Source organism: Stigmatopora argus, chromosome 13 (genome assembly GCF_051989625.1).
Source record: "Stigmatopora argus isolate UIUO_Sarg chromosome 13, RoL_Sarg_1.0, whole genome shotgun sequence".
NCBI classification, from domain to species: domain Eukaryota; kingdom Metazoa; phylum Chordata; class Actinopteri; order Syngnathiformes; family Syngnathidae; genus Stigmatopora; species Stigmatopora argus.
This window is the reverse complement of record NC_135399.1, coordinates 6138434-6165795: the sequence shown is the minus strand read 5'-3', so window position 1 is coordinate 6165795 and position 27362 is coordinate 6138434. Positions and strand designations below refer to the sequence as shown.

At 38.0% G+C, this 27362-nt stretch overlaps 2 protein-coding genes across 2 annotated transcripts in view; one reads left to right on the top strand and one right to left on the bottom strand.

The window, feature by feature from the left end:
* The window catches only part of nalf1b (NALCN channel auxiliary factor 1b), a 71479-nt gene extending 59407 nt beyond the window's left edge, over positions 1-12072 (top strand). The window contains exons 2-3 of the mRNA XM_077617758.1: positions 6375-6546; positions 7446-12072. Coding sequence (XP_077473884.1) covers positions 6375-6546; positions 7446-7732 — 459 coding nt within the window. The 3' untranslated portion in view covers positions 7733-12072. The remainder of the gene's footprint in view (positions 1-6374; positions 6547-7445) is intronic.
* cckbrb (cholecystokinin B receptor b) overlaps positions 1-27362 on the bottom strand; it is an 88746-nt gene that overhangs the window by 32368 nt on the left and 29016 nt on the right. The window lies entirely within an intron of this gene.

Here is a 27362-nt window from a genome sequence, read left to right as displayed (position 1 = left end):
AGTGAAGGTTAGACGTTCGGGAGACAAGGTCAGAGAAACCAGATTTGGATGGTTTGGACATGTCCTAAGGAGAGATAGGGATTATATCAATAGAAGCATGTTGAGGGTGAAAATGTTCATTTTGGGTCACTTCTTGTTGATTGTGGGGCATTCCTGGTTCATTTCCTGCTTATTTTAGGGCATTCTGTTTACACTTTTCTGGTGTGACCAGGCCACATTTAACCCTTTGAATATAAACTTTTGGAAAGTAACCTGGTTAAGCAAAGCTATGTGAACACTTTGAAGAACCTAAATGCGATCAGTATTTAATCTCCGTACGCAAAGAATCTCGTTCTTTTGTGTGCAGAAAAAAAACATACATATGTGTCAAACTCAGTTTGGTTCGCTGGGCCACATTAATACCAATTAGAGCTCTTTTGGGTCAGACCATTTTATTTCTGGCCCAAAAAGTGAATTTACTTGCTGCCATTGATGCCGCTAGATGGACAATCCATTTAAATAAATGTTTATTTGCCCCTGTTACGTCCACGGGAGACATCGAGGCGAGGTAGGAGAAATCAGGACCCAGTCGCGGGGAAGCAGGTGAGGACGAGGAAAATCGTGCTCATAACCAAAACTTTAATAATTTAGGAGGGACCTTACAAAATAACACGGACTTAGGAAACAAAACATGAAACCAAACCGGACTAGGAAAAACACGTGGAAACGAGGAACAAGGTAACATGGATGCATGGTAAGGGAATTTAGGCAGACGATCTGACAATGACATCAAACTCAGTGGGGTTTAAATAGACAAATCAGGGACTAATTTCGAATCACACGCAGCTGTGGGAACACAACGGCAAGGCAGGAGGGACAAACGAGAGTCGGGAAAAACAATAGCACGCTGCTCCTAACAGCCCCTCCTAGTCAAAATGGATTGGACATCTATCATTGTCAACAACAGGCAATGAGTTAATTTTGTGTCACTTCTTTTTTTGTTTTCTTCCATTTTAGGGTACTCACAGGTCACTTTGGGTAAATTTTGGATCATTTCCAATTGATTTTGGTTGTCATTTGTAGATACTTCTTTTTCTTTTGGCCGTTCCTGCTGATTTCTCGGCATTTGCAGGTGGTTTTGCGGTATTTCAAGGTTCCCTATTAAATCATTGGCTGCCATTGAAGGCACTGTTTTGACAGCAGAGGGCGAATGAACGAATGTGATTGCGGATATGAAACTGAGCAAAGTGCAGTAGTGCACGCACTTGATCAGACAACTCATAAACGTCTGGTTTTGTGGTGTCTTTCTAAAATAAAAATGAAAGCATTTAATTATGTACATACAGTATGAAGTAACTACAAAAGGCGTGTCAGGCAGAACAGCCCGGTGGGCTGGATCGGGCCCCCCAGCGAGCCTTTTCGGGCCCACCTGCATGTTTTACACCCCTGGTCTAATACGTACATAGCACTTTTTACGATGACGTTATTAACGTGAATATTGAAATTGGGGAGAACGTTGTTTAAAAATTAAAAATTAAAAAAAAGATTAAGAGACCAAAGAGAAGTTATGAGCGATTTAGTTCATTCCCGACAAGGTTTCTGCGCCATTTTTATCTGCGCTGGCTGTCTCCATTAGTGTCTTGGAGATATGGCAGTAGCGTGATGGATCAGCGCTCCTTGGAATGATAGCTGGAGAGCTGCTTCAAAAAAATATATATAAAAAGGTAGCTTGCTTCATGATATATGTTTCGACACCATTGGTGGCAATAAACGTCTAATCCATTTGGACTGCGAGGTCTGGCCAGTATTCAATTTGCCAGCAGTTGACCATTAAGTATTGGACTTAATGACTTCTGAGTGTGCAAAAACAAAAGTAGCCAATAGGACTGCTGAGTTGGCATGAAAAGAAGCACGGCTCAACGCATTTAGAGTTTATAATGCCAGATAGAAAATAGGGCTGCCACAAACGATCGTTTTAATAGCTGACTAATCAAACATTATTTTGGGGATAAATAATAGTTTGGGTTTTGGAAACAAAGTTAGAGGTTTTAATCTAGGTATCCAGTTATTAGGTCAAAGTCAGTTGTGTATCTATTGAACAGAAATCACTGAAAAATTACATTTGGCTATTATTATTGTTTTATTCATTCATTTTTAGAACCGCTTTAACCTCACTAGGGTCGCGGGGGGTGCTGGAGCCGATCCCAGCTGACTACGGGCCAGAAGCAGAGGACACACTGAATCGGTGGCCAGGCGATCGCAGGGCACGAGGAGACGGACAACCATTCACACTCACACTCATACCTAGGGGCAATTTAGAGTGTCCAATCAGCCGACCATGCATGTTTTTTTTTTAAACCGGAGTACCTGGAGAAACCCACGCAAGCCCAGGGAGAACATGCAAACTCCACACAGGAGGACCGACCCAGGATTGAACCCAGGACCTCAAAACTGTGAGGCCGATGTGCCTACCACTCATCCGCCGGGCCGCCCAGTGATAGACATCCATTTAAAAATAAGATAAAACTACCACAAGAAAGCCGCCTGATGGTGTTGTGATTTACTCGCCTGACTTAGGTGCGGGCAGCCGCGGGCTAAATTCCCGGTGTTGGTGTTACAATTGAGTCTGAATGGTCGTTGGTCTCTCCGTGTGCCCTACCGCTGACCAGTCTAGGGTATAGTCTACCTCAGGGGTGTCAAACTCAGGTTGGTTCGCGGGCTGCATTAACGTCAACTCCATTTCATGTGGGCCGGACCATTTTAGATGTAATATTTAGATTTTTTTAAATTGGATTAAAAGCCCTAAATAGTCCATTTTTATAGATCTAAAGCAATGTTTATTTGAGCTTTTTTTTCTTTGTAATGGAAAATGTATTTTAATCATCTTTCATGGAAACATTTTTTTTTATATTATGTTCAATATTAAAGTGGAAAACGGAAAATATTTCTAAATTTATTTTTAGATTTTACAAAATGTTTTTTGTACTAAAAACACAAATAAAAAATATTGGATTAAAAAAATTCAATGATTGATTTTAAAAAGGGGAAAATCAGGACATGTAATGTACATCTATCATCATTTGAATTTGATCTTAAAACAAAGTCGGCACTCATGATTTACTTTCTCGGGCCACACAAAATGATGCGACGGGCCAGATTTGGCCCCCGGGCCTTCACCTGTGGTCTACCTTTTCCCCACGAAGTCAGCTGGGAGAGGCAACCCTTAGGAGGATACATGGTATGGAAGATGAATGAATGAATGAACTACTACAAGGCATACTCTGTGAATACAATACTTGAGTGGAAAAATTCTAATGGTTTGTTATGTTTCATTGAAATATTATTTTACATTGAAATTTCACTTCATTTCCCCTAAAATTATTTATTTACTACAGTATGCTTATCTATTATTTATCTCTAAAAATGCCCAAAAAAAGAATACTGTCATTCCTGAAATCCTCCTTTTCGGAGGTAACAAACATCGTCTAACTGTTAGTTAGGCTCGCTAACTGATGTGACATTTTCAATGAGATCCATATTGGAATATGTCTTTCAATAAACATAGTTTAGTGTGATTTTATGCGCGAGTGACCGCGTCAAAGTGGAGATGTATTTACACGCTGGCTAAAATGCCACACGCTAATAATAATTACCTTTGAAATCAGAAGATAAGCTTGGCTGCACAGTGTATACACATCAGTGTGAATGTTAGAAAATGTTCTCAGATAGCCTGATGTCACGGGTACATTAGGCTAATAACTTCAAGTGATTGTACGTGTTAGTACAGGGCTGTCAAACTCTGTTTTGTCACAGGCCACATTGTAATTATGATTTCCTTCAGAGGCCCATTCTGTTTGCCAACCCATACAGTATAAATATTTATGTAATTTGACTGCCTTTGAAGGCTCATAGGGCCATTCGTTAATTCATCCAACCCCATCATTGGATGCCAGTGAGTTCAATGAGTTCTCAATTAAGGGTTAAAATATGAACATTCGGCCCTCTAATATTGGCAGCAATTAACATACATCTTTATTTCATTGGCTGCCCCTGACAGTAATAAATGTCCACCTTGTTCAAATTGGTATAGGGCAACAGCGAGTGATTGTCCTTTTTTTGTCCTACCACAATTAATTGACTAATCGTTTAACAAATATATCATCATCTGTTTCATTCATGTATTGTTTTGTTCAGAGACATTTACCTCAACATTGTCAACATGCTTTTTTGAGGCTCTAAATAACAAGTGTCTTTTATTTTTCTTTATTTTTATTTTTTTTTAAAGAAATAAAAAAGGAAATGAATGGGAAAGAATAATATTCTCCTTTGAAATTTTGTTTCATGAATTTAAAAATAAATAATGTAAATATCCTAATTTTACATAGTAATTTATTAGTTTATCTTAATAAACAAAAAGGGCAAAAGTTTGTTAACTTTTTTTTCATTTTTTTAAATGCAGGTGAAAACAGTAATTAATCTTTTTATTTAAAAATGTATTTTCTGAGACAACGCAATTTTACAGAATCCATTCTCACCAATTACATGCTCGTGATTTACTTTGATTCACATACATTTATGCAGGCCACACAAAGAACAATTTTATTTCCTCTCATAAACGTTTTCTATAGTATCTGCCACTATGAATCAATTAATCGGTGACTAATTACATACATTTTTGGGTACATTTTCGTTACGTATTCTGTAGAATTTTTTGTTGCTCATTTTAAATCACTCAGCCAGTAGATGAAACCTACGGGAGTCTGAGTTGTATGTACGTACTAGGTTTCGTATGTGGGTCTGTATATTTTCAAGATAACTTAAGAACAGATAAAAGGGATTATTATCAAACTTACCAGATATGTTTGGAATATGAAATGGAAGAGGTGATTACCGTATTTTCACGACTATACGGTGCATCTTATTTTTGGTGTTATTTCTGTATTTTACACACACAAAGGACGCACCGTTTTTATAGACGCAGCCAGGCATAGCAAAACATACACCAGCTTAAACATACACCAGCTTAAACATACATGCTACACCCACACGCTAAAAACACGTTTTTAAAAAGGCAACGGAAGCAAAACTGAGTTCGGTTGTACTTTATTTAGCGATTTTACAATGTACTCACGTCACCATCACCCAAAAATCCATCAAAGTCCTCATTTTCTGTGTCTGAATTGAACAATTGTCCAAATGAGTCATCGAAAACGCTGATTTTTATACGTTCGTCCAGGCGGCCACAATCCATTCGCAAATAGTAGCTAGCTAGTAGCTAGCGTAACTATTCCAACGCTGTCTTCCATGCTTCGTAAAGCTGTGTTGATGCCGATCGCCAAGCCACAATCCATTGGGTGTATTGACAAAAGAACTATATATCCCAGCAGTCACTGTGCAGTACTTTTTCTACGGGGAAAATAGTAGAGTCAGGGGCTGCTTGCCGTAGTTGTGAGAGCTGTAGAGGATGGTGTACCCTATCGACTGATTTATTTTATTTTATCGTGATAACAATTTTAGTATTGGTCCATATATAAAGCGCACTGGATTATAAGGTGCCCTGTCTATTTTGGAGAAAATGTAAGACTTTTATGTGCGCCTTATAGTCGTGAAAATACAGTACATTTTGTGGTGATGATCTCTAAGGTCACTTTTGTGTTCAAAATAAGTTCAGAAACAAATCAATGGATTGATATCAAACTTGCAGATTGTTTTGTAATATGAAAAAGAAAATATTATTACATTTTGGTGTAATGGAGTCAAAGGTCACAGAGGTCAGAAATACGTTTGTGTTCACGATAACTTAAGAATGAATAAAGGGGTTGTTATGAAGTTGCAGCAAATGCTAAAAATATGAAACAAAAAAGATGATTGAATTGTGGGGTGATGAAGTCAAAGGTCACAGAGTTCAGAACTAAGGCGATAGTTTGAATTTGGCTGTTTCGACGGAAGTTTGCTCTATTAGAATGCTGCTCTTTCAGGGTGCTCCTCATGCTTGCTGTATGATTTTGTTGGAATGCAAATGAAATCAGTTATATATTCATAAATCGAATTTTTTGTGGACATTTTGTAGAGTTCCTTCTCAGGCCATCTTGCCCAGATCTACTTCCAGTACTTCTCACAATCTCACCTATTTTAAACCATATCACACATACAGTAAACAAAGACATTTCCGCTACATGTCGTCCGATTGGGCTCCCTGCTTTGCTTTTGCTTTCCTGGCCATGAAATACAGGAAATAGCAACTAATTGTCGCAGGTGATAATAACACCACCTAGTGTGAGAAGCCCCCATTTTATGTGAGGAAAATAATAACATAATAACTCGGGCTGGATAATGAAGATGCATGAGATATTCTCTATTGTCATCTATGCTTTCTTGCCGTCTTGTACTTGTAGTTGGCGTACAAGCCGTGGCTGTGTTCTCAGTACTTCCAGACCACCCAGTTGCACTGCACCAGAAGAATCCCCTGTGGTCAACACTGCCTGGAGGTGCAGCAGCGGTGCCCCTTCGTCCTGCCTGACAATGACGATCTCATTCACGGAGGCAGCCCGAGTTTTATATGTACAGGTATGCCTCTCGCCGTTCTTTTTTGAAATTCTCCAGTGAAAACATAAACGTAGAATTCAACACAAATGGTTTAATGAGTAAAATAAATAATATTAAAAAATAAAGACACTAAATGGACTGCATTTGTAATTCTGTTATGCACAACATTTTGTTAAATACATGCCCGTTGTTTGGGTCCGGGCGACCAAAAGAACGCGACCAAAAGAACGCGACCAAAAGAACGCGACCAAAAGAACGCGACCAAAAGAACGCGACCAAAAGTCCGGCGACCAAAAGACCGGTGACCAAACGACCGCACATGAGTGGTTAAGGTTAGTGGTTACGGTTAGGATAGTCACAGATGACTATGCAAACAGTACCTACAAGCCATTGCACATGATTTTTAATACAATAATTTTATTCATTGCATTTTATTTTAATGTTAAAGTTCCTTTAAACAATTTGAAGTAAAAACTCTCTCTCACGGATGACTATGCAAACTACCTACAAGCCATTGCACATCATTTTTAATAAAATAATTTTATTTATTGTCTTTTATTTTAACGTCGAAGTTCCTTTAAACAATCTGAAGTAAAAACTCTCTCTCTCATGATTATAATTTTGAGAGCGAGACATTACCTGGTTGATCGCTTTCAACAGTATAAACTCTCTCTCTCATGTTTAAAATTTTGAGAGCGAGCGAATCCGGCGACGAATTGTCCGTCGACGAAATGTCCGGCGACGAATCCGGCGACGAATTGTCCATAAACAAAATGTCTGGCGACGAAATGACTGTTCGACGAACTGTCCGGCGACGAAGCGTCCGTTAGACGAAACGTCCGGGGACGAAGTGTCCGGGGACGAAGTGTCCGGCGACGAAATGTCCGGGTACCTTTAATTAAGTCCTTGTTTTTCTCCAGGGTTGCTGGAGGACCACCCGTCCGGCGCCAAGCCCGAACCAGAGTGCTGCGATGTGCGGTGGGACTTAAAAGTGGACAACCTCTCTCGGGGAACGCTGAAAAGAACTCACCCGCCGTGCCAGCACCGAACCTCGCTCAGCTCGTCGGCGGCGTGCAGACTGTGCAACAGCCGCCTCAAACTCTGCCTGCTAGTTCTGGTCCTCCTACACACCGTGGCCAGCCTCACCGCATCCCTCAATGCAACGGGGCTCCCCGCCATGGAGGAGACCCCCACCAACGAGGAGTGACTTCGCAGCTGGGTGGAATGAGGTTGTCCTGGGGAAGGCGTCCCCTCACTGTGGATGGAAAAATACAGCCACAGTTTTTTTGTTTGGCGCCACTTCCAAACGGGAAAATGCGGGGACGCTTGACACAAAAGACACAAATCCAATCAAGACGTGGAAATAAAAAAAGGGGGGTGCACTTGCCAGCTAGGAACAGGGGACAGTGCCGCAGCCTTTGAGTGGGAACGTTCAGCTTCCTGCTGGCTGAGTTTCTCTCACTTCAGCTTTTTTACACTGTTTTCCCATTCATGCTTTTCCGTTGCACTGCTCAAATATGAACCGCCATCTTCATATTCACATCTTTTGTGTTTCAAGTGCTTAGAGAGATGACTTGTACAAACTAAATTGGCTGTGAAAGTGATGCGTGTGAGGATGTCTAAGGAAATACATGTTTGGATTTTGTCTTGATTTTATTTGACTAAACAACAACAGGGTATTCAATACAGGAAACAAGTTCAGAGGCCATCTTTGGTGATTTGATCACAGGTGAACACTAGGGGGTGGAAATCATCATTTTGATGAGGATTTATAGGGGCGGGCGATTTGGCCCCTCAAAAATTGATCATTTGTTTTCTCATCATGTCCAAACACAATTTTTAAAAGAAAAAAATGTATTTTTAAGTTGTTTAACTTTATTTAACTTGTTTTTTTTAACTTGCTAGTTTTTAAACAACTGGTTAGCGCATCGGCCTCACAGTTCTGGGATCGAGGGTTCAAGTTCAATCAATCCCAGGTCCGGACCTTCCTGTGTGGAGTTTGCATGTTCTCCCTGGGATCACGTGGGTTTTCTCCGGGTACTCCAGTTTGCTCCCACATGCTAAAAACATGCATGGGGGGCTGGTTGAACACTCTAAATTGCCCTTAGGTATGTGTGTGAGCGTGTGTGATTGTTTCCTCTCCTTGTGCCCTACGATTGGCTGGCAACCAATTCAGGGTGTTCCGCCTGTGCTCATAGTTTGCTGGGATAGGAAAATGAATGAATGCATTAGTGCTGTGCGATACGACGATATACAATACAAAACGCTCAAGCCGCTTTTTAGAAGTAATCCTCATTGTCGCCATATATATAAATACATGTTCCTACAAGTTCCATTTTGGCTAGCAGATGGCAACCAGTTTGTGTGAACAAATGTTGTTAATTTCCTCCATTATACCCCAATTCAGATCATTTGCAATGCTAAACATCCATAATAAGGAAAACACATTCTTGAGATTATAATAAAAAAGATAGTCATGTTCTTGAAAATGTCTATTCAAATTTGACCCGGGTGTTGAGTGGTTGGCGTGTTGGCCTCACAGGTCTTGCGTTCGATCCCAGGTCGGTCATTTGGATGATTGCATGTTCTCCCCGGGCTTGCGTGGGTTTTCTCCGGGTACTCCGGTTTCCTCCCGCATCCCAAAGACATGCATGGTAGGCTGGTTAAGCACTCTAAATTTCCCCTAGGCATGTGTGTGTGCATGAATGGTTGTCCGTCTCCTCGTGCCCTGCGATTGGCTGGCCACTACTTCAGGGTGTCTCCTACCTGGTGTCCCAAGTCAGCTGGGATAGACTCCAGCACCCTCTGCGGCCCTTGTGAGCAGAAGCGGTTCAGAAAATACATTCATTTTTTAATGATTCAAATGTAAATTGGATCAAATGCATTTAGTTAGTGTTATACAATATAAAAACAACAATACGTGCTTGTTTATTTGAATCAGTCATTCAGTAGTTTTATTTTTTGCAATTTAACATAGAGGGGGAAATGTTTGTTTATATGTTCGTTGACCCTGAAACAAAACATAAAGGCTTTGGTTTGATAGATTCCGCCTCCTAGTGGAAAAATGTTGATACTTCATATATCAGTCCCTATACTATTCTTGTTTAATGATGATTTTTTTTTCATTCTGAAAGAATCTTGCTTTTTATTTGCTAATTTCTCTGGGTTACTCATGTATTACAACTTCAACAAGGGTGTGTAGAATTTACAAGTGGGAAATTGTCAAGTGATCATATCACCAAAGAAGTAACTGTAAAAGAGCCTCAGCGTTTAAACCCAAAATGCCTCCCTCGCTTTGTTTTGTGAGATTCCCCCAAATTTGAAATACCTTTTGACAGCAACTGATGATTCGATTGCCGCTTGTCCTCCCAGTAAAAATGGACTGGTCGCCTGTCACCATCAATGGCAGCTAATTATCAATAAATAGATTCAACTTTTAAATCGAACTTCAAAATATCAAATTCACACTTACATTAGTTTTTTTTTCAAAATTCAACAAAAACTCACCCAGAAACACCCAAAATTCAACAGAAGAGAAGCCAAAATAATGCGGAGTTGTCTTGGAAATGTCCCCAAATCATTAGGAAGTGACCCAAAATATACCAGAAGTGACCTAAAATCAATAAAAAGTGAACTGGACAATCAAAATCAGCACTAAGTGGCCCAAAATGTTCCAAAAGCAACTAGGGAATGCACCAAAAAATACAGGAAGTGACCCAAAATTAACAAATGTGACCCTGGAATACCCCAAAAATCACCATTAGTTGACCCACAGGAGATCAGCAAAGCATCCCCATGCAAATTTCAAATCACATAATGCAAATAAGATATTTCTTTCCAACTGACATAAAAACTGATTTTAAAAAATGTTACATAGAATATATAATTCAATAAAATTTGTCTAGTGATTTGTAATTTATCTTGTTATAAAACCACATTTCACCAAATCACTACTACAATTAATTACTGCTACTAATAAATAAAACAAACTGTTGAAGTGTGTTACCCTTTAAAAGCAAACTAACTGATAAAAATCTGACAGCAAAAAAAACGAGAAATAGCAAGACAAACTGATTTCATAAATCATCACAAATAATTACGATGGTATCTCACAGAACAAAGTCTGTCTTCGCAATGGGAGTCATTTAACGACCATTCAGGTTCTATATTTAGTATTTCAGTTTATGTATGATCTCATCTTTTCAAGTCTATGTATTTATTTTTAATGTACCAATCTGTATGTCTCCAGCCATATTCCCAATCGTTATGAATACTTCATCAGTTTTCTGTTTACACCTGAACCAAAATGACATCCTTATTGTAACTCAGGCCTTTGAATTGACAGGCAACCTAACAAAACTGTTAACTTTGCATGGTTATGCTAAACATTTTACATCATCCAATAGGGGGCAAGGAGCGGGGCCTAGTAAAGAACGTGTTCAGTTCCATTATATTTTTGACACATTTGTTTTAATCAACATTCACATTCTGCCCGCCATTTTATTTACTTGAAAATAGAACATTTCATGAAGTAAAGGGCTTTTAAAACACGCCACATTATTATTTTCAGAAAAATATTTGCAGACAGAGATGTTAATGTTGACCACAGGAATGGGACCTCAAGGGCTGACCTCATTTTTGTTTTTTTCTTGTTTTTTTGTTTTTTGATTCACAACGCAAAGGATCAGGTATTCCCCAAAATACCCATACAATATTCATTCCAACTCAGCAGAGATGTCCAATCCAGTAATTGATGTCAAACATTTTACAGTAGAAGGTCAATTCCTTGCAAACAAGCCCCCCCCTCCAAAAGCTGCTGGTCTTTTAGCAATCACTAGATCGTAGCGTTGATTTCTTTTTGTTTTTAAATTGATTTATTGGTAATTTCCTTAGTTTTTGATTATTATTGTTATTATATTTTATTTTTTGCTGATGTCCCTGTTTCTGAGACGATGTTTCCATAATATTTGAACGTGATTTTGACTCATAATTTAAGTTTTTGAGTGTTCAGGATGAAGAATATCATTGTTGTTTTGTAAACAATGATTGAAATTGACCAAAAAATATCAAATTTGGATGGACCAATCAACACACCAACCTTGTTTGCCAAATTTTTCCATAGAATGTCAGACAAGGGCTGCCACAAAAAATATTTTGACTTTTTTAATCTTTGAATCACATATTTTCTTTTATAAATCATCTAATAGGCTCATATATTAATCTTATTATATTATGCCAATAGGTACGCACTGGGAAAAGTACTACAGAAATACCACAGTTGGAATATTAGTTTTCTTTTGAAAACATTATTTAGTATTTTTCCTTTGTTTATATATAATATATTTTTAAACAAATGATTTAAAAAGTAAAATAAAAATATTCATTTTTTCTTGCATTTTTATTTTAAAATGAATATAAACAGAAAATAGCACATTAAAAATGCATTCAAAATAAACTTTACTGCTTTTCCTTCATGTAAAACTGTAATTAGGAATATTTATAGTTAAAAGAATAAAAGTGGGGTTGGACAATTTATAGTTCAATAAAGTAGGCAAATAGTTAATCTACCATCAAAATGGACTAATTTGATAATCAAATACTTATTAATACTGATTAATCCATTAATCATGGCAGCCCTACGTCAGACACGGGTTAATTTTCCAGAAAAAAAATAGAATTCGGTGAAAATTTGTCAAATATAAAAAATATATATTTGCTGTCCAATGTAAAGCACATATACTCCTGTTTTATGATCTTTTATCAATATTATCTTTCATTGTACTAAAGCTAAATCATATTGACTCTTAATTATACGAATATACCAAATAGCGAAAAGTAGATAGCTTCCAAATTCTTTTGAATGTTTTTTGTATCTTTATTTTAATTATGAAATCTGGAACTGAAAAAGAATATTTTCTTCAAATCATATAAACAAACGACAATTTCAAAGATTAAACCAATAGTATATGTCCATTATGCTTCATGTTTGTTTGTTTTTCATCGCTATCTTTGAGCCTGTGCTTTTTCACTGGACAGCACTGATACTGTATTTCTGATTTTTCAGTTCCATTTCACACAGAATTCAGACATGACCATATGAATAAAGCATAAATAGCAATTGGAAGGAAACATGAAGTAAACAGGGTCCGTCAGGGTCATCGGCCCTTTGGCTTTTCGCCTCATAAACATCGTAAAACCTCACCAGAAGCACACGTTCAATAGTGTCCAATAGGTGTGTGAAATAGAATAACGTCTTTTTTATTTATTTTTATTAAATTAACTGTGTCCAGCCCTTTTAATTGAGCTTACAGCTCCGATGATTTCCGTCCGTAGCATTTGTAACGAATGTTTCAATTGATCTTGTCTCTCTCCTGTGGATCTATGCAGAAGCCCTTCATGTATTTTCATGTTTTTTTTTGGGTTGTAGAAATTCTTCTGGTATGCTGAGAAATGCATGCCCTGTCATATTTTTAATTGTATTTCCTTTGATATCTAGTAATTTGATTGAAATGATCATCAGGTTCCAGAGAATGTGTTTATTCCTACGTGTGAATGCAGAAAAATTTGACCAGAAATGGAAAAGGAGGAGGAAAGGCATATAAAGGTATCATTGCAATTATGATTATTATGGTTACTATTACACTACCAGTATATTGTAATATTATAGATGCTTTAGTTGGACTAACTTCTTTAATTTTTTTACAAACGACTTTGATGAAATGATTTATAAAAACAAGTCTGACAAGTCACGATCTTTTCGAAAAGTATGAAATCTACTGCTACGATGATTAAAAAACTGTGTTCTGATGAAAATAAATACAGATATATTATCTGTTCTTCTGCTGTCTTTTCATCCTGGAACCAAAGAGAGTTCATTTTTAAATTTCGCAGGTTGCCATTGACGGCGATTGACGTCCAATCCATTTTGACTGGAAGAGGCTGGCAGCAAATGATCGCTGTTGAAATGAATTGGACGTCTCCCACAGTCAATCGAATGAATAAAAAGACTCCTTTAAATTCCAGGAAGCCCGTTGTTTATATACTGTAATATAAGACGTGATCACAAGAGGTAGACATTTACCAAGTCTTGCATATGTAATTCACGTAAGCAACAGCAGAGGGCAGTGTCAGCTCACAAATACTTGCATATTATGTCGCTACATTACTTAATTTATATACATATATTATATATATATATATATATATATATATATATATATATATATATATATATATATATATATATATATATGTGTGTGTGTGTGTGTGTGTGTGTGTGTGTGTGTGTGTGTGTGTGTTGTGTGTGTGTGTGTGTGTGTGTGTGTGTGTGTGTTGTGTGTGTGTGTGTGTGTGTATAGTGTGTGTGTGTGTGTATAGTGTGTGTATATAGTGTGTGTGTATATATTATACGCAATGGATGGATGAATTAATGAATGAATAATTGTCATGAAACCGCACCATGAGCGAGAGGAAGATTAGAAACCGGTAGTATAATAATAGCACATGGCATGTTGTGATTTGCCCTTCGCTATTCCGAGTTGGATTAAAACCCTCATTTCAGCGTTTGTTCAGGGAGGATGATGCCATCAGATCACTAATCCTGAACTAGCTTGCCAATACTCACTATCTGTAATATCACTGGGTGTGATGAAGTGGTCCCCCGGAGACGTTGCCATTGACGGCGAAAGGCCTGCGATCCATTTGAAGTGGTAGAGATGGCAGTGAAAGAAGAGTAAATAAATGTTTGTCTCTACTAACCCATTTTTACATAACGATTACACAAATTTCTCATTCATACTACGTATATTTACTGTGGCAGACGGTGCCAAACAAGGAAGTCACCACTACTGTATGATTTCTGAGTTTAAATGGAAATGGATCAATTTTACATTCATATCTCATTGTATGTGTAAAATTAATTGGAACAAGGAACTGAAAGATAAGAAATACATTGACTGCAACATGATCTATCTTTACCTGTCACTATATAACTATTGGGTCAAGCAATGTAAGGTCGTGGCTAGGCTAAATTTCCAATTACCCTATCGATAGCTGGTCAAACATGAACCAAGCTTGCAGTTCGTTATGCTATACAGTTTGTTAATAGGATACTCAAATAAATGATCGTGGCAATGAGGAAACTGTAGACTATACAATTGAAAACAACGTGAACAAAATAGTTTTGGGGAAAAGATTGTATGTCTACGGCGCCTTGAGTCACAAACGTTTTTTATATGATGTTTTTGTCATTTTTGGCCCATTTTCTAAATGATTTTTACAGTCTATTGGACCTCTTTGTCTACCTGTCTATCAGTATCTTAATGCAAAATAACTTTGCTTCAAAGGTTTTCACAAATGAACCACCTTCTGTCGCTTTCATAAAAAATAATAATAACTATAATAATAATAATGAGACAGTCTCATTAAGAGTAAATTTAGCCTTTCATTAAGTTGCATGATTTTTTTTTTCAATGAACACAACAGATGGTCAAAGGGGTTTATGCGCTAATGAAGATGTGCCTTTAAACACACACACACACATCCACACACGCACACGTCCACAAACACACACAAACACACACACACACACAAACACACTCACACTCACACTCTCTCTCTCACACACACACACATCCACAAACACACATACACACATACACACACATACACAAACATACACAAACATACACACACATACACACACATACACACACATACACACACATTCACACACTCACTCACACACACATCCACAAACACATCCACACATACACACACATACACAGACATACACACACATACACACTCACACTCACACTCTCACACACACACATCCACAAACACACATACACACATACACTCACATACACAAACATACACACACATACACACACACATACACACACACTCACTCACACACACACATCCACAAACACATCCACACATACACACACATACACACACACAAACACACACATCCACAAACACACACATACACACACATTCACACATCCACAAACACATCCACACATACACACATACACACACATACACACATACACAAACATACACAAACATACACACACATACACACATACACACACACACACTCACACACACACACCTCCACAAACACATCCACACATCCACACATCCACACATCCACACATCCACACATACACACATACACACACATACACACACTTACACACACATACACACACATACACACACATACACACACAAACACACACATACACAAACACACACATACACACACATACACAGATATACACACACATACACACATACACAAACACATCCACACATCCACACACACATACACACACATACACACACATCCATAAATACACATACACACACATACACAGACATACATACACATACACACACAAACACACAAACACACACACACACAAACACACACATACACAAACACACAAACACACACATAATCACAATCATACCGCCAACAGCAGGAATTGAGCCCACGCTTGCCTGCACTGAAGTCAGGCGAATTAACCTCTACAGCACGAGGCAGCATAATGAAAATGTTGATAAATCATTAATTGGTTATTATTGTTATAATTCCAATAAATTGGCTCTTTTTTACTAGTTGTATATTTCTTGCAGTGCAAAACAACAATGTATTGATTGATGAAAATCTTCTAGATGGATGAAATGTTATTTATTTTTAAATATCATTTGTTTTTTATTGATATTAAAGTTTTCTTCATCTCAGCTTAACACTTTTAAAAACTCAGAATTTCTGTGGCTTTGATATATGAATATTTGCATTTCTGATATATATTGCCATATTCCATTAGGTTTTTAGAAATAGCCTTTTCAATGATTAGCTTAAATTCAAACTCCTGCAGGCCTAGATGAATGACCCACGGAGTTAAATTGAGTAAAGGGCTCATTTATTTTCCTCAGGAACAAAGATTCGTTGAAACTTTAATGGGTTAGGGAATTGAGTTGAAAGTGAGGGCCACCAATGGAGCTGATAAAAATGTAGACTTCCAAGTTGAAAAGAAAATATTTGCCTCTTAACAATAGTCCAACCTACAAAAAATGTTGTCTTTTCGGCCTGAATTGGTGGCCAGCCAATCGCAGAATGTACATAAATACAGGTTTGTTTGTTTATTTATGTAAATTAATTTTACTTTTTTTTTCAAAACATAATTAAAATATCGTGGACAGCACATATTTGAAATTTAAAAAAACTTTAATTTTACAAAAGTAAATATTCTATTTCCCAAAATGATGAGGATAAAGCGGTTCAGAAAATGAGATAAATAAAAAGGTTATTTATTTTTTCTAAATAGATGCTTTCAATTAAATCAAAATACGAGTGAATATTTACTTGATTAACATGATTTTATTACCAAATAAAAGTGGGAAAAAGATATCCTTAGAATTTTTGTCGTCCTCCATGAAACAATTTCACTTTGTATACCGTATTTTCACGACTATACAGCACATCGTATTTTTAGCCGCAGTGTCAGTAACGAGTGCTATTTCTGTATTTTAAACACAAAAAGGACGCACCGTTTTTATAGACGCAGCCAGGCATGGCAAAACATACACCAGTTTAAACAAGAACGCTACACCCACACCCTAAAAACACGTTTTTAAAAAGGCAACGGAAGCAAAACTGAGTTCGGTTGTACTTTATTTAGCCATTTTACAATGTACTCACGTCATCATTTCATTTTCGTGACTTGGTCGCAAATCAAAAGTGACGGCGAGCCGTGAAAAAAAGCCATCCGGTCGCTTGACATACGCCTCACGTAGCCATAATCTCATGTTGCGGTTCGATATTCATCCATATATAATATACATACATATTTCGGAGTCTAGCTCTGAATGCTCTGTTGACGCCAACATCTAGCGGCAGGATTTATTTTGTAAATACAGCCGAAATGACGGTGAGCACCAAATTAGTGTGCTCGCCGTCATACTGGGTGTATTGACAAAAGAACTATATATCCCAGCAGTCACTGCGCAGTACTTTTTCTACGGGAAAAATAGTAGATATATATAAATAGAGTTGGGGGCTGCTTGCCGTAGTTGTGAGAGCTGTAGAGGATGGTGTATCCTATCGACTGATTTATTTTATTTTATCGTGATAACAATTTAGTCCATATATAAAGCGCACTGGATTATTAGGCGCCTTGTCTATTTTTGAGAAAATTTTAAACTTTTATGTGCGCCTTATAGTCGTGAAAATATGGTACATCAAAATAACATGTGAAAACATCAGATTTTGTTTTCGAAAACTATCACACATTTACAAAATGTTTTTGCAGAGTAATATAAAAGTTCTTCCTGACTTTCTTTGATAAAATGTGGAAAATGTTGTCTATTAGTTATTATAGTTCATTTTTAATCACTAATGTGATGATGATGATGATAAAATGCCCAGACCTAATTAAATCTTTAATACACAGGCATTGACATTGACAGTTCAGGCGGTACATCGGCGATTAGACTCAAATGAACTGACGACATCTGTTTGGATGAAATCTGCTGCAGGCTGACATGGAGTCCGGCAAATGGCAGGTGAATGTTGCATAATGTGGCTGATGTGGCGACATCATGCATTCTTATTTAATTGTCATGTGAGGCTCACTGAGAGCAATCAAAATTCACTGAACCTCGGTAGCGCTCCATATCATATCTTCTTCTAAACAAAGTGATTTCTTTCTTTATTTGTAAATGGCTCTTAAATACCTGTACAACAAACAGCAGCGGGATTGAAGATTTCCTTAACCCTTTTTGAACCCAATCTCCTCATTTGAGGAGAGCCATTTAATTATTTAGTATCCAAAATAGTAACGAGTATCGCAGATTTTTTTTCATTGTTTTTAGTATGCATAGTGAGAATAGTACATCAAATGCGCAGCCAATGAGTTGTACACAATTGTTCATTGTCCAGTATATTCCTGTTACGACTCCCCCTGGTGGTAAGATGTACCAGGGAGTCGCAACTACCACAGCAGAAAAATTCGGCCAATGAGGAGCCAGACACACAAGCCAAGTAGTATTAAATGATAATTTATTTACAACAAAGTCCACAGAAAACCTGGACTACGGGACAACATAGGGGAAGCAAAATATACTAAAGTGGCACCCTCAAATGAAAAAGGTAAAAAAAAAAACACCCTCCCATACAGGTGTTCAAATGAACACCCCCAAAAATACAGGAAATAAGGCCTAAGAGTGCCACTGTCAGAACTGATGTAATAAAAGTCTAGACATGGGAATAAACTACGTGTATAAGTGCAACAAACTATATGTATGCCCCGGGGTGTCTAAACTTATTTCAAGTCCCCCTATGCAGCCCAAAATAATTAGCTCTATCAACATAAATACTCAACACAACAATGAATAGTGTACTCACAAATCAGGTGAAGCTGGGGCAAACAAAATGTACTCAACTTCAGACAATTGGTGCCTTCTAAAGAAAAATAAGGACTCCACTGTCTTAGCTTGTCATGTGGAATCGGTAAGAGCTTTTCATTTTCTGAACTGCGTTATCCTCCTTATGGTCGTGGGGGGTGCTGGAGCTTATCCCACCTGCCTTCGGGCACAAGGCGGGGAACACCCTAAATTGGTGGCCAGCCAATCACAGGGCACAAGGAGACAAACAACCATTCACGCTCACACTCATACCTAGGGGCAATTTAGAGTGTCCAATCAGCCTACCATGCATATCTTTGGAATGTGGGAGGAAACCGGAGTACCCGGAGAAAACCCACACAGGCACGGGAAGAACATGCAAACTCCACACAGGTCCGACCTGGATGGATTTGAAACCAGGACCCCCATTGTGAGGCGGATAACAGAAATGACTAGCAAGAGATTTTTATATTTGCTCCTTTACTTGTATATTTTTCAGCAGTGCTCTCACAGACAGAATAATATGTGAGGTTATATTTGAATGGGTGAAATCTAGTTTGAAGGACAACATGATGGTCAAGTACATGGAGTGCTTTGTTGACAATTCATAACAGCACGCAGGGTTATTAAATTGACTAAACTTGGATTTTGAAGGTTACTTAAAAAATCATTTGTTCTTGAAGGTCTTACATTTCTGTAATTTTGAATTGCCGGGTATTTGGAAAATCATATCTGAGAAAAGTCAAACATTGGTTGGGAAATTTGTACCAGGTTTAACCAGAAAAGACAACTTTAATAGAGTGGTTTTTAAAAAGTCTTAAATTTGACTATACAAACTTTGAATTACTCACCACTCTTTGTAAAATTCTAACTTGTATATCATTGCACGATATGAAAGTCAATTTGCTCATTCTGGCCAATGCACTCTTATTTAATTTCAATCTTTTTTTAAGCTTCTTAAACTTGGATTTTTTTAAAAAATATAATGAAATCAAAAACAAATAATATTTGAAGGAGCCACGGGCAACTAGGACTTCCTAAGTAGACCATTTGTCTGTTTCCTGCTTTAATTTTAAAAACAATGCCCCTACAAGGAGCCACATGTAGCTGCAAGGTGCAGACAATTGGTCGTCCAAAGTTCACTTTTATGGCTCCACTTTTTCACTTAAATAGCAATAAAATGTCTTTTAATGGCCTTATGGAAAGGGGGAAAAAATCTACTTCATTCTAAAATTGATCATCTTGCCTTCACCCAGCATTCAATTACACATGCCAAATAGAGTAAAAAGAGAATGTCAATAAGTAATTGATGATATATATTAGGACGCTGATTTTGCTAATGTTTTATAATGACCTGTTAAACCAAACAGAACAAGGCAATGATTAATCTGACCACTCGCATGACTCTCATTAGAAATTTTCTGCATGTGCCAAAGATTTTCCCATTAGGCATACCAGCAATTAATATTTTAGTAGTCAATTAATCACTTATTAAACAAAACTATGTGCTGAGAAATCTAATCATCATATAACTGTAGGGTTGTTTTCAAAAGCAACAGCTGCATGAAGCAATATCTCAATTTGATTCACTACAAAGATTTACTTCTATATGAGAGAATACTATTTGCTGTATTTTTTTATTTATGTTTCTTTTTTAAAAGCTCCAGACCTGTCAACCCAGCACTCAGGTTGTTGTTATTCTTGTGGACACTAACAACGAAGTTTTACTCCTCCTCCAATCAAATTAAAGCTTGATTGATATTTAGCATGGGCCAGTATGTATGGACCCTATTGATGTTAAAATTCACATTTTTATATACAGTGGTACCTCGACATACGATCGTAATCCGTTCCGAGACTGAGATCGTATGTCGAGCTTTTCGTAACTCGAGCGAACGTTTCTTATTGAAATGAATTGAAAACAAATTAATTAGTTCCAACCCTCTGAAAAAAGACCAAAAACGGGATATTGGATTGGAAAAAATGTTTTATGTCTTCTAATTCGCCATATATTGACAAAGTAATAAATAACAAGTGGTTTAATAGTAATAAAATGTGTTTAATAGATGTAAAATTAGACGCATTTCGCGGAGGGGAGAGACAACGACACACACGGAGGCGGAGGGGGGGCTGTTCGGGGAGACTTTATCCACGGCACTCGTAAACGAACAAACAAATTTAAATTAACTTGGATAAATATATACAGACACACTCAAACATACATATAATGTAACTTTACACAAAACTGAATTCTAGTTTTGTCTTAATCTTTTGTTACCTTCGTTTTCCGGGTTAGCGGTTTGCCACACCTCCACCCTCACGTTCGCTATCGATGGACTGTTTGCTGTTGCATTGCCTTCAAAATATTCCGAGAATGATGCACACAAATGTCCTCACAATAGGATAACGCATGACCACTTGCCAACGAGAAATAGTCTTTAAAGAACAATTGCGGGACCTTCTTTCCTTAGAAAGAATAACAGGAAATGCAATAGCTGAGCTTACCCACGTATTGATTGTGGGTAATGACGTTTTATTCTGAGAAAGGGTGCCATTGCCTATGGGTGTTGTGTGCACGAGTATACTTCATTACCCAGAAAGCCCTATTTTTGCCCACGCATGCGCGTTGTGCGTTCCCTGGTCGAAACTCGTCTGAATAAATCGTTCAGTCCTCGTAGATATAGTAGTTATACAGGAAAGAGATGCGGCCCAAAAAGACAGTGCGCTACAATGATAAACAGCCTCTCATGTCATGGCCACCTGGCTTGGTCGCATCTCGGAATTTTAATCGTATTGCGAGCGAATTATTCGATCGAAATTTTCGTCGTACCACGAGCATGTTGAATGACGAGCATGTTGTATCACGAGGTACCACTGTATATATATATGGACATTGCATGTTCTCCTTGGGCTTGTGTGGGTTTCCTCCAGGTGCTCCAGTTTCTTCCCACATCCCAAAAACATGCTGAGTAGGCTGGTTGCACACTTTAAATTCTCCTTTGCATGAATGGTTGTCCATGTCCTTGTGCCCTGCGATTGGCTGGCCACCAATTCAGGATTTCCCCCACCTGATGCCCCTAGTTAGATGGGATAGGCTCCATCACCCCCTGCAACCCTTTCTGTATAAGCGGTTCTATGAATAAAGGAATAATAACTTTGCCATTTCACTGTATAATTAATCCAGTTCAACAAGTCAATTCCCCACCTGTCATATTTTCCTAAATGGCAAGATATTGATATGGACGTGGCGTTACCTTCATTAGGTTTCACCTTTACCTTTGCAAAAGTTATTCTATGCATCTAATTCAGAGTTTTCCCTGTAGTGGCATCCATGACTTGAAGTAATCCATCACAATATGACATTATACTGACAGCTAATATTCTTAAACCATGACAGGAGGTGGCCAAAGGCTGACAAAAATACAGTGAAAGTAAAGGATCAGAAGACAATGTCGAGAACTAGTAATGCGACCATTTTGTACTCCGAAGATTAATACATTTTTTTAAAAAAAACATGTAGTCTTGATCAGAATTAAATGTGAGCGGTACTTGATTTCTCACGATACTACAATCTTGAAAGGACATAGTCATTAGGCAATCTAATTACACCTGATTAGTGTTTCCACCATGCAAGGATGATTAGTTAGGCTTGAAGGATTGCCGCTGTCATTTATGCCAATCATCATATAGGATTACTTTAATGATGCACTTTCATGTTAACTTAAGAAGCGTAGATTTTTTTATGTGGCTATCTATGTATCCCTGTCAAATGCACCCAATTTTACATTCAGAAATAATAGTACAGCTCAGATTGTTTATCTGTTCTCAAAGTATGTGTTTTCAGCGATGATACACTGAAGTTACTGTCAGGTATGTTTATTTTATAAACCTGAGAATTTTGAGGTGGTTTCTTTTAAAGAAAGTCTGTTTTTATTTTTCTACCAATGGCAGCTAATGAGTTATTTCATACTGAATGGCAGCTAATGAGTTATTTCATACTGAAATCATGTCAAAGTGTGGATTGTATGGTACCTATTTACGTTTACTCCCCAAAATTTATTACTCAGCAACTTTTGCTTCATGTCATTCAATTTATAGTGTTGAAATTAAATAGTTAAAATTGTATTTACATTGCTTTGCAAATGATTAATAGCTGGCCATGTCTACTACTGCACAAATGGAAACAATGACCCTGTACATTATTGGTGAACAGAATGCTTTTTTTTTATAATATATCAATTTTTGGTCAAGGGTTTATCTGCAGAAAAATAATTTCCACAACCAAAAATAAAAAGGAATAGGACATCAAATCAAACCCAAGATATCACATTTCGTTGACTCTGCTAAATGAATTACTTTTGTAAGACTGATTTAAAAATATCAATGAAAGAGTAAAAATTCGGACAACCAACCCCATTTTCCCCTGCTTCTGCGAATCTTGTCGTTCTTAAGAAAACCAGAAAAACAAGTTCATTCTCATGCAACTTCTATTCACAACAGGTTCTCATACAACAGACTTTTCAAAACTGAATGTATAGGTACTTGAATTCATGGGTTGAACATAATGCTTGCTCCTGACCAAAAGAAAAACTATAAGTGCCAGTTGCTAATAGCAACAGCAACCCCATGAGGAAGAGGGGAAATAAATGGCAGCACCGAGACAGAAAGATACCTCCTATCTTTTGTCTCTATTCTTTTTTTCCCCCTTAATTCATCCTGAGGTTTGCGAGTAACTTCTTAATGGAAAGAAAAGACAACCTACTTTAGCCTATCTCAATCAACCTAATAGATTTTAAGATATATATATATATATATATATAATATATAATCTCATCTCATTTTCTGAACATCTTTATCCTCGTTAGGGTTGCGGGTGGTGGAGCCTATCCCAGCTGACTCCGGCCAAAGGCGGGGAGACACCCTGAATCCGTGGTCAGTCGATCGCAGGGCACAAGGAGATAAAAAAAAAAACATTCACACTCACACTAATACCTAGGGGCTAAGTAAAGTGTCCAATCAGCATGTTTTTGCAATGGGGGAGGAAACCCACGCAGGCCCGAGGAGAACATGCAAACTCTACACACGTGGACTACTCACGCCACATATATATATATATATATATATATATATATATATATATATATATATATATATATATATATATATATATATATATATGTATATATACATATATATATATATATTTATTTATACATATATATATATATATATATATATATATATATATATACATGCAACGGTGCTGCTTCACAATTTATACTGGTTAGTTTTAGGTTGCAGCCCTACTTGATGCATTTCTTATTTGTGACTGTTTTATTCATCCATCTTCTGAACTGCTTATCCTCACAAAGGTCGTGGGAGGTGTTGGAGCCTATCCCAAGCAGGGGACACCCTGAATCGGTGGCCAGCCATGGGACAAGGAGACAGACAAACATTCACGCTCACAGTGATACCTAGGGGCAACTTAGAGTGTCCAACCTACCTGCCATGCATGTTTTTGGAATGTGGGAGTAAACCGGAGACCCAGAGAAAACCCACGCAAAGCCTGGGCTGGGCAAACTCCACACAGGAGGACCGACCTGGGTTTGAACCCACAACTTTGAGGCCGACGGGCGTATTCCTTTTTTTCTTATTACGCAGGACTAATAGCTGGTGAGATTTTACATCACAGCAATGATCTATGTTACCAAACCATAGTCATGCCATGTGCGACCCCCCACCCCCCCAAAAAAAACAATCGGCTCGTGGGGCAAATATTTGTGTTGACAGCGGCTGGGTCGCCGCTTAACCTGCAGTGAGTTGGCCCTTGAATGTACAGATGCAATTGAAAAGCGGATTTGGGAGGCTTTTGGAATGAACAGAGAGACCCGAGTGGCAGAGCTGGGATTAGTAGGTGGAGTTTTCATCCGCACAGCTGTGCATAGGAGCTTTCGCTCTGGGCACAGACAATTGTTAGCTGTCTTTTACTTGGAATCTCATTATTCAACCATACAATGAACTCCACAATTCAATTTAGACATTAAGCAAACAAATTGGAACTGTGTTTGCCAGGGGTGTAATATAAAAAAAAGCTGAAATAATGACAACTTGGTTTTCAATTTGTTGGACCATCTACAAAGATTTTGTTGATATTTTGCAAAAGTTCTATTTTCCATCCCAAAACGTTACAGAACGAGACAGGAAACTCATAATTAAATCAATACAGATGTTTTCCTCGGGGACATAATTTCAACTGCTGTTATGAAAGACTTGTAAGCGGCTTGGCGACTCCAAATAGCGCGAGCCTGATTTGACCTCCATTCACGTCAAAGTCTGTGCCAGACCTTCCACAAATATAAAACGTCATAAGCTTGTCCAACCTAATTTATTTGACCTATACCGAAATGAAAAATATAAAATTACTGTGCTCCGTTTTTGGTGGGGGTGCTTAAGTCTTTAAGGAGCACTTTTTTTATCGCAAAAGACAAAATATTCTCAATGTGCTTCCTTAGTTTGATTTTTGTATCAATGAATCATCCAGACTCATAGACATCCATACCAAATGAAATTCATTCCTTTTTCATACGGTAGGTTTCCAGGGGGTGCTGGATTCTATGCCAGCTGACTTCAGGCATTAAGCAGGAAACACCCTGTATTGGTGGCTATCCAATCGCAGGGCACAAGGAGACGGACAACCATTCACACATAACTTGGGGCAAGTGGATACAGTATTTCATTCCAACCTAAGCATCTGTGCTTGATCAGTTGGAACAAACCTGCACTCAGTGCAGCTCCTTGTGGAATAGTTTGGACACCCCTGCTCTAGATGCGTCCACAGTGGCAACATCACCATAACGCTCTTTAGCCTCTAAAAATCCATCAATTCGCCGGCTCGTCATTAAAGCCACAGAGGGGTGAGGGGAAAAGTAGTGATGTACAGTGTATAGTCCAAAAAATACAGTATATTAATCAGTGGCGGGCCGTGCATTTTCTAGCAGCGCCTTCAGCGAATATTTTATGGCTATAAAACCTCTACTGCAGCTACAGCTGCGACACATAAATAATCATCAATAATAACCTCATACAATTGAAATATTATTTAGGAATATAGCCATATTTTACTCGCAAAAAATCCTTTTTAACTGTACACAATATCCATCCTCCTTTCTTTCCTCCTTGTTTTCTATCGCCATCGAAGCTAATGCTGAAAGTCGAGCCTGTCCTGTCGTATTTCTGGCATACGTTTTTATTCGATTTAGTGCTGAAAATGTTTGTTCCCGGTTGCGACAGGCTTGCTTGCTTTGGAGGTGTCCGACCTTTCTTAATGCTGTCCAGCTTTTTTTTCTTGAAAAGTCAGTCTGGAAAATGGCTTTGCCAGCAAATCTGCAACCAAATCCATTTGTTTTCCTCTGTCGGCCATTGTGGGTTGAGTTTGCGAGCTCTAGCTGGCTCACTCTGGCTTTGGCCCGCCTACTCTATCACTGGCCAATCATAGTTGGTGAAAGCGATGATGTATCCCTACGCCTGCGAAAAGGCATTGTAGAGTTGCCAACTCAAAATCTGATTGGTTAAAGCAACAGTCTTATCGACGCTTGTTTAATGCAGCAGAGCCTGCAGAACTGATTGTGAAGGCCTTGAGGCAGATTTCTGACCCTGGCAACAAAAAATGGCTGAAATGTGATTGGTTCAATGCTTCAATATGAAAACACAAATCTGGAAGCAGTGCAACCAGGGGGGAAGCAATGAAAGGAAGCTAACAGACAATTTGGAATTATTTAATAAGTATTGATGGACAAAATATAATATATGATTCAGATATTTCTTAGGCCAGCAGAGAAGGCCTTGAAGGCCCTGACGGCCCGCCACTGGTATTAATATATTTAGAATGGCAGTTCCTTGTGCTTCAAAGGACCAAAATTTACAGAAACTGGTCAGAAAAGACTTGACTGATGGTACAACAATCGATTAAAAGAGATTTTCATAATCCTAAAATTTGGCGTGGAAAAAGCAAGCGTAGTCTCACATTGTTCCACCAGGTTTAATTAAAAATAGTCTGCGTATTTATATGATACTGTTGTTGACAAAGTATGATTAAGGACATTGATGCAGTACTTAAAGGTGTTCCATGTGATGGACACACTTGCACCTGTCGCAGAGATTTACTGTGACACCACCTGATCTTTTTCCTCAAAACAAAACTCGGAACAGTCAGTCTTATAAAACGTGTGAGCTTTAAAAACAGCTTGATAAGGACTTCAAGGTTTATGCCAGTGGGTGGAAGAGAGAGGTGCGCTGACAGGTTGGGAGCCTCAGTGAGGGGTCTTAGTTGACACTCCAGCCTGAAAGAGATAAACCAACACGCTATCACCGTTAATGTCTCGTAGTGATTATCATTCAATGCCAAGCGTCCA